The sequence below is a fragment of the Argopecten irradians genome, chromosome 13 (genome assembly GCF_041381155.1).
Source record: "Argopecten irradians isolate NY chromosome 13, Ai_NY, whole genome shotgun sequence".
Lineage (NCBI taxonomy): Eukaryota > Metazoa > Mollusca > Bivalvia > Pectinida > Pectinidae > Argopecten > Argopecten irradians.
In genome coordinates this window covers 38811851-38824375 of record NC_091146.1, presented here as the reverse complement: position 1 = coordinate 38824375, position 12525 = coordinate 38811851, and the positions used below count along the sequence as shown (strand labels likewise).

The window sequence follows — 12525 nt, the reverse complement described above, 5'->3', positions numbered from 1 at the left end:
ACGTTCGTTAATGCCTTTGGGATAGCGGGTCTGTAGATAGGTAATCCAGAATCTCTCTCTCGATCGACGCTTGGTTTGTGTCCAGTAGGAACAGTGCTCAATTGCAATCACCTGCATGTCTTTCCAACTATGGATGGGCAAGTTGAAATGTCTGGCAACCGGATAGTCAGGTTTGTTCTGTTTGATAGACCAGCGGTGATTGTTGATTCTGACGTTGAGTGGACCACCGGTTTCCCCAACGTATTGCATTGTGCATTTCCTACACGAGAGGAGGTAGATGACATTGCTGGATTTGCACGTCAGGTTCTGTCGGATGTTGTATGCTCTGTTGTTGATAGCACATTCAAATGTGTCTGTGGATGATGTGTATGGACACATCATGCACCGTTTAGTGTTGCATGTTTGGAATGAACCCGTTTGTGCAGCCGACAATAAACGGTGCATGATGTGTCCATACAAAAGGCGACTAAATTTGGGACTTTGCTTCTTTGCCAACACACCGAGGAGATAGGCGACTAAATTTGCATCCTATACCAATGAGCACTATAAATCTATTTCGCCTCACATTTGACGTCACACGTGGCACGCTTTCCAGTCATCGCTCATATTAAATTTTAGCGTTCTGCCGAACAGCATGGATACACTTTTGTAGATCCGGCCTTCGGCTGCCACTTGCCGAAGGGTTAATTGGTTGGAATTACTTCCTTGTCCCATATTTACTATTTGAAGTAATTCGTATCCAACAGATTTACGTTTGATTGCATCCCGTGTCATATGGAAAATCCTGTTGATATTACTTCTTTGACCCTTATATAAAGACATAGATATACATCGTATCGGGGTGATGGAATAGACTAAATATCTGTAAAGATATAGATATACATCGTATCGGGGGTGATAGAATAGACTAAATATCTGTAAAGATATAGATATACATCGTATCGGGGGTGATAGAATAGACTAAATATCTGTAAAGTTATAGATATACATCGTATCGGGGGTGGTGGAATAGACTAAATATATATAAAGATATAGATATACATCGTATCGGGGGTGGTGGAATAGACAAAATATATATAAAGATATAGATATACATCGTATCGGGGGTGATGGAATAGACTAAATATCTGTATGTATAGTTATAGATATACATCGTATCGGGGGTGATAGAATAGACTAAATATCTGTAAAGATATAGATATACATCGTATCGGGGGTGATAGAATAGACTAAATATCTGTAAAGTTATAGATATACATCGTATCGGGGGTGATAGAATAGACTAAATATCTGTAAAGATATAGATATACATCGTATCGGGGGTGATGGAATAGACTAAATATCTGTAAAGTTATAGATATACATCGTATCGGGGGTGATGGAATAGACTAAATATATGTAAAGTTATAGATATACATCGTATTGGGGGTGGTGGAATAGACTAAATATCTGTAAAATTATAGATATACATCGTATCGGGGGTGATAGAATAGACTAAATATCTGTAAAGATATAGATACATGTATACATCGTATCGGGGGTGATGGAATAGACTAAATATATGTAAAGTTATAGATATACATCGTATCGGGGGTGATGGAATAGACTAAATATATGTAAAGTTATAGATATACATCGTATTGGGGGTGGTGGAATAGACTAAATATCTGTAAAATTATAGATATACATCGTATCGGGGGTGATAGAATAGACTAAATATATATAATGATATAGATATACATCGTATCGGGGGTGATGGAATAGACTAAATATCTGTAAAGATATAGATATACATCGTATCGGGGGTGATAGAATAGACTAAATATCTGTAAAGTTATAGATATACATCGTATCGGGGGTGGTGGAATAGACTAAATATCTGTATGTAAAGTTATAGATATACATCATTTCGGGGCTGATGGAATATCTATACAGATAAACAAAGAAAAAATAATAATTTTCATATGCTGTTATTTTTTTTTTTTGTAGGAAATAAAATATGACTTCATGGTTTGACGCCAGTAAATAATGATGTGACGACAGAATTCGAGGACGCCATGACAAAACGACGGCCTCCGCTGGATTTTTGCAAAATATTTTGACGTTGAAAATCTTCGTAAGGTTTGTTGCTGCATTTATGTGGTAAAACGTATCTTATATTTGTGTTCATTTCATTTGAGTTTTATGAAACTCATTTCATAAAATCGCATATGAAATGAACATTGATTTAAAGGGTTTGTGACACAAAAAGTGATAAGTTGTCTATATATTGGGACCCCTTTAATTTTACCGAAATAGCCCACTCCATGGGGATGGCAAATACACACACTGAGATACCAGGCCAGACATAGGGCCATCTGGGCAGCTGACCGATATGCATAAATTTATTGCGATAACGAGGCTGTCAGCCAGCACACGTCACTGGTTCACCGACTGGCTCACCGCTGCTGATGAGACAGACACCAATAGAGCTAAACACCTAAACTTACAGTTATCTTATCCTGTGTTTCACATGAAATAATTACAGGCTCTCATTATAAATTCAGTGTGATGCAATGTGCTGCTTATGGCTGCTATAACAATCACGGAAATAAAATAAGTTAAAATGAAATCAGTTTTTTAAAACAAGTTCTTTCGCTTTCTAAAGAAGAAGAGTATTCAAAATACATAGTTGCATTACATAAGTGTCAAGTTTGAGCTAACAGAAATTCATCATTTGTGTGAATGGAGTTTTATATGGAGGCATTAAATTACTTCAGGGTCAATTTAATTCATGTTTGAAAAGGTGACCTATTATCTATGACCTGATAATGGTATTTGCTGTACATTTATATCTTAATTATTCAGTCTTGTTTGTTAGTAAACATTATACATGGAATGTGCGTGTTTTAAATGTGTATTTGCTTCTAACAACTTAAGGACAATCTATCATCACCATTGCCTGCTACTTAATTACTCATTCGAATGCTACAGTACACATTATTAAATAGATAATTGCATAATATCAGTAATAGTATCTGGCTGTATAGTCCTATAAATACATTATATCGAGAAGAGGATTGATGTAATGTATATAAATATTGCAACAAAAGTAACACTTCGTTGATAAGAAATATATTAATCGGTAAAATTAATAACAATATAAACAATTTACAGAGGTGTTTTTTATTGAAAACTATGGAATTGATATCATTTATCTCACGACAGCAGACCGTAGATTCCGATTCCGTAACCATTGGATCACAGAAACCACATGAACACCTGTTGAAAATAAAAAGTACCAGTATAACTAAATATGTATCCACAACATAAAATGGAAAATTGACTTTTGGTAATTGAACCATGTATTTAGCTTTGTCTCACAGTAGTAACCATTATTTATTATTATAAATTCCTCTGTTGTTAAGAATATAATCCTCATTTACTGAATTCTTCAATTGTTTATTGACATAGTAATAAAGTGTATTACACATTGTTGTCATTGATGTTAATTTAAAAAAAAAAGAGATTTTATTGAGATACATGTTTATTTGTAATATTTAGGTATGTTAAATTAGTGTATTAATTATATAAGTCGTAAGTCACTGATATCAATCATACAAATGCATTTAGGTTACCGGTAATGCATTTATAAAGTAATAAAAGGAGAATTTAATTGATCTCAATGGATGATTTTAATGTAAAAAATTTAATTATGTAAGATATATTACAGATATATTCACTTATTAAAAAGACATTTTCTGATGAATACCCATGAAGGCATCCATATCTATATTTAAGGATGTATTCTTCTGAGGTTTCAGTCCCGTTGAAGACTCGTTTCGACAAAGATCAAAGAAGTTATGAGATTTTCAAATACAATTTATCAATATCTGTAGCAAATTGCCAGTTGCAAATTTTGTCAAACAATTACAGTTCTAACTTTAGCAGATTTTTTATACGGGGATTTTAAGAAATGGTCCATTTAGCGGCCATTTTGAAATTGTGTCTTTTTTCGCTTTGAGTAGAGCCAAAGTTTTACCATTTTTTACTGAAATTGTTTTTACTTAAATCATCACTGCACCAGCATTTTTAGCTGTATCGAGCTAATTTTTGCTGTAATCTTTACTTGGTTCGTGGTAATTAAAATATTGAACATTAATGTGTGAAATTATTCACTTTTTTTCAATTTATTTTTTACATTTAATGGTAATTTGAGCACTTTTATTTTTTACTCTAAAATACTGAAAAATAACAAATATTCAAGTGGGGCAAAAAAGTAAGCACACGGAACCCTCATTTTTCTGCCTGATTTTGAAAGAACAACCCTTTCCGTATTGATATGCAAAATATAAACAAAAGTTTAATACCAGAACTTTTTCTATAAAGGGTTAGATTTGGCAAAAATGGCTGAAAATTTTGTATTTTGTAGCTCAAAATTAAGGGGTAGGAGTAGCATATGTTGTTATTCTGAGAAAAAATATTAGTCTTATTAATCAAAACTGGTATATTTTAAAAGAAGACAACTGGAAAATAAATTCTACAAACATTATTACATATCAAACACCTCATTAGGAAATCATGGCTTAAATCTCTTGTGTATATGGTCAAAACGGCAAAATTCCCATAAAATCCAATATTTTGTCAACTAGGTATCTTTGAGTGACAGTAGCTCAAAAACGAGCACACGGACATTTTCATTCATTTTCTTTCATGGTATGAACTCGTCTTTTCAAAAATCTATATGAGAAAAAAAGTTTAATACAAGAAAATTTTGACTTCTCAGAGGATTACATCCTTAATGCCAATAAATTGAAATAATATCTGATGTATTACAAAACATGCTATGTTTGACAACCGATCCTCTTGATTACCTTCTTGCTTTTCTTGATCAGCATCTGAAACATCTGGCAATGTTATCCCCCTTCTCCGTAGAAAGAGAATTATCAGTGTTTAACAAAGGGTCAAACTGGTATGGGATAATGTCCGGAACAAACTCAAAGCATAGATATCACTATCATTGTTTTTCACTGCAGATATTTTAAAAAAATACTAGATATACAATATCAACGGATGACGCGTTGGTACCACGTGACCGGCTAGCTCATTAAAGTTTTCTCAGCCGCAGCAATTTACCCTTACTGCCCTTAAAGTAGATAAACAGCTTTGCGGAGTGCTGTGAAACGTGTGTCAGCCAACATTGATGGGGTCAAACTATCAGAAAATCTATAAAAAGATTCACAAATCCTTTAAGATGCTATGTACTGGGATCGTACTGACCTACTAAGCACCCAGGTCTCCTTACTACACGCTAAGGCGGCCATCAATCTGCCCTGTTCTCCGGCCACATTTGACGCTTTAAACATCCGGTAGGCGAAATCCCACTCCTCCACGCCGCCATGCGCAATAGCCGTACAGTATACTGTTCCTCTGAGGGACGCATCGATTCTAAATAGACAAAGGGTCTGTTGTGAGTCTTCCTTCGTATTGGACAGATGAAATGAGTGTGGCCCATAGATAAAATCTTAATCAATAATCTACTGAGGAGTAATGAATGATATAATCTGTTGCTCAAACATTTATTTTTCTCAATTTTAACAGCCTGCTCATGATCAATCCACTGAACAGTTTCGGACCGCGTCACTAAAACCAAATGTAGGTGAAATATAAATGTGTCTAAATATATCTAGTAAAAAAAATACTCCGACAGAAATATATGCCACCATACCGTGCACTGTATAAAGGTTTTTATTTTATATTGTTGTAATGGGCACATAAACAATTATACCGTATCGTTGTTATCAATAATGTAACCTTAGTCTCCGGAATACTATTTATCAATAATGTATACTAAGTCTCCGGAATACTATTTATCAATAATGTAACCTTAGTCTCCGGAATACCATTTATCAATAATGTATACTTAGTCTCCGGAATACTATTTATCAATAATGTAACCTTAGTCTCCGGAATACTATTTATCAATAATGTATACTTAGTCTCCGGAATACTATTTATCACTAATGTAAACTTAGTCTCCGGAATACCATTTATCAATAATGTATACTTAGTCTCCGGAATACTATTTATCAATAATGTAACCTTAGTCTCCGGAATACCATTTATCAATAATGTATACTTAGTCTCCGGAATACCATTTATCAATAATGTATACTTAGTCTCCGGAATACCATTTATCAATAATGTAACCTTAGTCTCCGGAATACCATTTATCAATAATGTATACTTAGTCTCCGGAATACCATTTATCAATAATGTATACTAAGTCTCCGGAATACCATTTATCAATAATGTATACTTAGTCTCCGGAATACCATTTATCAATAATGTATACTTAGTCTCCGGAATACTATTTATCAATAATGAAACCTTAGTCTCCGGAATACCATTTATCAATAATGTATACTTAGTCTCCGGAATACCATTTATCAATAATGTATACTTAGTCTCCGGAATACTATTTATCAATAATGTATACTTAGTCTCCGGAATACCATTTATCAATAATGTATACTTAGTCTCCGGAATACCATTTATCAATAATGTATACTTAGTCTCCGGAATACCATTTATCAATAATGTATACTTAGTCTCCGGAATACCATTTATCAATAATGTATACTTAGTCTCCGGAATATTATTTATCAATAATGTATACTAAGTCTCCGGAATACCATTTATCAATAATGTATACTCAGTTTCCAGAATACCATTTATCAATAATGTATACATAGTTTCCGGAATACCATTTATCAATAATGTATACTTAGTCTCCGGAATACTATTTATCAATAATGTATACTTAGTCTCCGGAATACCATTTATCAATAATGTATACTTAGTCTCCGGAATACCATTTATCAATAATGAATACTTAGTCTCCAGAATACCATTTATCAATAATGTATACTTAGTCCCCGGAATACCATTTATCAATAATGTATACATAGTTTCCGGAATACCATTTATCAATAATGTATACTTAGTCTCCGGAATACTATTTATCAATAATGTATACTTAGTCTCTGGAATACCATATATCAATAATGTATACTTAGTCTCCGGAATACCATTTATCAATAATGTAACCTTAGTCTCCGGAATACTATTTATCAATAATGTAACCTTAGTCTCCGGAATACCATTTATCAATAATGTATACTTAGTCTCCGGAATACCATTTATCAATAATGTATACTTAGTCTCCGGAATACCATTTATCAATAATGTAACCTTAGTCTCCGGAATACCATTTATCAATAATGTATACTTAGTCTCCGGAATACCATTTATCAATAATGTATACTAAGTCTCCGGAATACCATTTATCAATAATGTATACTTAGTCTCCGGAATACCATTTATCAATAATGTATACTTAGTCTCCGGAATACTATTTATCAATAATGTAACCTTAGTCTCCGGAATACCATTTATCAATAATGTATACTTAGTCTCCGGAACACCATTTATCAATAATGTATACTTAGTCTCCGGAATACTATTTATCAATAATGTATACTAAGTCTCCGGAATACCATTTATCAATAATGTATACTTAGTCTCCGGAATACCATTTATCAATAATGTATACATAGTCTCCGGAATACCATTTATCAATAATGTATACTTAGTCTCCGGAATACCATTCATCAATAATGTATACTTAGTCTCCGGAATACCATTTATCAAAAATGTATACTTAGTCTCCGGAATATTATTTATCAATAATGTATACTTAGTCTCCGGAATACCATTTATCAATAATGTATACTCAGTTTCCAGAATACCATTTATCAATAATGTATACATAGTTTCCGGAAAACCATTTATCAATAATGTATACTTAGTCTCCGGAATACTATTTATCAATAATGTATACTTAGTCTCCGTAATACCATTTATCAATAATGTATACTTAGTCTCCGGAATACCATTTATCAATAATGAATACTTAGTCTCCGGAATACCATTTATCAATAATGTATACTTAGTCTCCGGAATACCATTTATCAATAATGTATACATAGTTTCCGGAATACCATTTATCAATAATGTATACTTAGTCTCCGGAATACTATTTATCAATAATGTATACTTAGTCTCTGGAATACCATATATCAATAATGTATACTTAGTCTCCGGAATACCATTTATCAATAATGTAACCTTAGTCTCCGGAATACTATTTATCAATAATGTAACCTTAGTCTCCGGAATACCATTTATCAATAATGTATACTTAGTCTCCGGAATACCATTTATCAATAATGTATACTTAGTCTCCGGAAATTTATTTATCAATAATGTATACTTAGTCTCCGGAATACTATTTATCAATAATGTATACTTAGTCTCCGGAATACTATTTATCAATAATGTATACTTAGTCTCCGGAATACAATTTATCAATAATGTATACTTAGTCTCCGGAATACCATTTATCAATAATGTATACTTAGTCTCCGGAATACCATTTATCAATAATGTATACTTAGTTTCCGGAATACCATTTATCAATAATGTATACTTAGTCTCCGGAATACCATTTATCAATAATGTATACTTAGTCTCCGGAATACCATTTATCAATAATGTAACCTTAGTCTCCGGAATACCATTTATCAATAGGAAGGCTATATTTAGCGATACTCACGGATTGGGTGCGTTCGGATTCTGTTGCCATAACGCAAACAACTGTTTGGACTCGGTCACACATTGATCAATGCCATAAGCACAGGCTTGGGACGCCAGGGTGGCTCGTAGATATCTATATACAACATACACACAGACATTTAATACCATATCCACAGGCTTGGGACGTCAGGGGGGCTGGTAGATGTCTATATACAACATACACACAGACATTTAATACCATATCCACAGGCTTGGGACGTCAGGGGGGGCCTTAGATGTCTAAATAAAACATACATACAGACATTTTATACCATAACGGCAGGCTTGGGACGTCAGGGTGTCCCGTATATATCTATATACAACATACACACAGACATTTAATACCATATCCACAGGCTTGACACGTCAGGGTGGCCGGTAGATGTCTATACATAACATACACACAGACATTTTATACCATAACCACAGGCTTGGGACGTCAGGGTGGCCCGTAGATGTCTATACATAACATACACACAGACATTTTATACCATAACCACAGGCTTGGGACGTCAGGGTGTCCCGTATCTATATAGATGTCTATATACAACATACACACAGACATTTTATACCATAACCACAGGCTTGGGACGTCAGGGTGGCCGGTAGATGTCTAAATAAAACATACACACAGACATTTTATACCATATCCACAGGCTTGGGACGTCAGGGTGGCCCGTATATATCTATATACAATATACACACAGACATTTTATACCATATCCACAGGCTTGGGACGTCAGGGGGGCCCGTAGATGTCTATATACAGCATACACACAGACATTTTATACCATATCCACAGGCTTGGGACGTCACGGTGTCCCGTATATATCTATATACAACATACACACAGACATTTTATACCATAACCGCAGGATTGGGACGTCAAGGTGGCCGGTAGATGTCTAAACAAAACATACACACAGACATTTTATACCATATCCACAGGCTTGGGACGTCAGGGTAGCCGGTAAATGTCTATAAACAATATACACACAGACATTTTATACCATATCCACAGGCTTGGGACGTCAGGGTGGCCGGTAGATGTCTAAATAAAACATACATACAGACATTTTATACCATATCCACAGGCTTGGGACGTCAGGGTGGCCGGTAGATGTCTAAATAAAACATACACACAGACATTTTATACCATATCCACAGGCTTGGGACGTCAGGGTGGCCCGTATATATCTATATACAACATACACACAGACATTTTATACCATATCCACAGGCTTGGGACGTCAGGGTGGCCCGTATATATCTATATACAACATACACACAGACATTTTATACCATATCCACAGGCTTGGGACGTCAGGGTGGCCAGTAGATGTCTAAATAAAACATACACACAGCCATTTTAAACCATATCCACAGGCTTGGGACGTCAGGTTGGCCCGTATATATCTATATACAACATAAACACAAACATTGTATACCATAACCACAGGCTTTGGACGTCAGGGTGGCCGGTAGATGTCTAAATAAAACATACATACAGACATTTTATACCATATCCACAGGCTTGGGACGTCAGGGTGGCCCCTTATATATCTATATACAACATACACACATACATTTTATACCATAACCACAGGCTTGGGACGTCAGGGTGGCCGGTAGATGTCTAAATAAAACATACACACAGACATTTTATACCATATCCACAGGCTTGACACGTCAGGGTGGCCGGTAGATGTCTAAATAAAACATACACACAGACATTTTATACCATATCCACAGGCTTGACACGTCAGGGTGGCCGGTAGATATCTATATACAACATACACACAGACATTTTATACCATAACCGCAGGCTTGGGACGTCAGGGTGGCCGGTAGATATCTATATACAATATACACACGGACATTTTATACCATAACCACAGGCTTGGGACGTCAGGGTGGCCGGTAGATGTCTAAATAAAACATACACACAGACATTTTATACCATAACCACAGGCTTGGGACGTCAGGGTGGCCGGTAGATGTCTAAATAAAACATACATACAGACATTTTATACCATATCCACAGGCTTGGGACGTCAGGGTGGCCGGTAGATGTCTATATACAACATACACACAGACATTTTATACCATAACCACAGGCTTGGGACGTCAGGGTGGCCCGTAGATATCTATATACAACATACATACAGACATTTTATACCATATCCACAGGCTTGGGACGTCAGGGTGGCCGGTAGATGTCTATACATAACATACACACAGACATTTTATACCATAACCACAGGCTTGGGACGTCAGGGTGTCCCGTAGCTATATAGATGTCTATATACAACATACACACATACATTTTATACCATAACCACAGGCTTGGGACGTCAGGGTGGCCGGTAGATGTCTAAATAAAACATACACACAGACATTTTATACCATATCCACAGGCTTGGGACGTCAGGGTGGCCCGTAGATATCTATATACAATATACACACAGACATTTTATACCATATCCACAGGCTTGGGACGTCAGGGTGTCCCGTATATATCTATATACAACAAACACACAGACATTTTATACCATATCCACAGGCTTGGGACGTCAGGGGGGCCCGTAGATGTCTATATACAGCATACACACAGACATTTTATACCATATCCACAGGCTTGGGACGTCAGGGTGTCCCGTATATATCTATATACAACAAACACACAGACATTTTATACCATAACCGCAGGCTTGGGACGTCAAGGTGGCCGGTAGATGTCTAAATAAAACATACACACAGACATTTTATACCATATCCACAGGCTTGGGACGTCAGGGTAGCCGGTAAATGTCTATAAACAATATACACACAGACATTTTATACCATATCCACAGGCTTGGGACGTCAGGGTGGCCGGTAGATGTCTAAATAAAACATACATACAGACATTTTATACCATATCCACAGGCTTGGGACGTCAGGTTGGCCGGTAGCTATATAGATGTCTATATACAACATACACACAGACATTTTATACCATATCCACAGGCTTGGGACGTCAGGGTGGCCCGTATATATCTATATACAACATACACACAGACATTTTATACCATATCCACAGGCTTGGGACGTCAGGGTGGCCGGTAAATGTCTAAATAAAACATACACACAGACATTTTATACCATATCCACAGGCTTGGGACGCCAGGGTGGCCGGTAGATGTCTAAATAAAACATACACACAGCCATTTTAAACCATATCCACAGGCCTCGGACGTCAGGTTGGCCCGTATATATCTATATACAACATACACACAGACATTTTATACCATATCCACAGGCTTGACACGTCAGGGTGGCCGGTAGATGTCTAAATAAAACATACACACAGATATTTTATACCATATCCACAGGCTTGACACGTCAGGGTGGCCGGTAGATGTCTATATACAACATACACACAGACATTTTATACCATAACCACAGGCTTGGGACGTCAGGGTGGCCGGTAGATATCTATATACAACATACACACAGACATTTTATACCATAACCACAGGCTTGGGACGTCAGGGTGGCCGGTAGATGTCTAAATAAAACATACACACAGACATTTTATACCATAACCACAGGCTTGGGACGTCAGGGTGGCCGGTAGATGTCTAAATAAAACATACACACAGACATTTTATACCATATCCACAGGCTTGGGACGTCAGGGTGGCCGGTAGATGTCTATATACAACATACACACAGACATTTTATACCATAACCACAGGCTTGGGACGTCAGGGTGGCCGGTAGATATCTATATACAACATACACACAGACATTTTATACCATATCCACAGGCTTGGGACGTCAGGGTGGCCCGTAGATGTCTATATA

At 36.0% G+C, this 12525-nt stretch overlaps 1 protein-coding gene across 1 annotated transcript in view; it reads right to left on the bottom strand.

The window, feature by feature from the left end:
* LOC138305875 (aminopeptidase N-like) overlaps window positions 1–12525 on the bottom strand; it is a 93401-nt gene that overhangs the window by 22654 nt on the left and 58222 nt on the right. Inside the window, exons 10-12 of the mRNA XM_069246138.1 lie at window positions 9517–9581; window positions 8657–8770; window positions 5260–5427 (exon numbers count right to left, since the gene is read on the bottom strand). Of these exons, the coding sequence (XP_069102239.1) occupies window positions 5260–5427; window positions 8657–8770; window positions 9517–9581 (347 nt within the window). The remainder of the gene's footprint in view (window positions 1–5259; window positions 5428–8656; window positions 8771–9516; window positions 9582–12525) is intronic.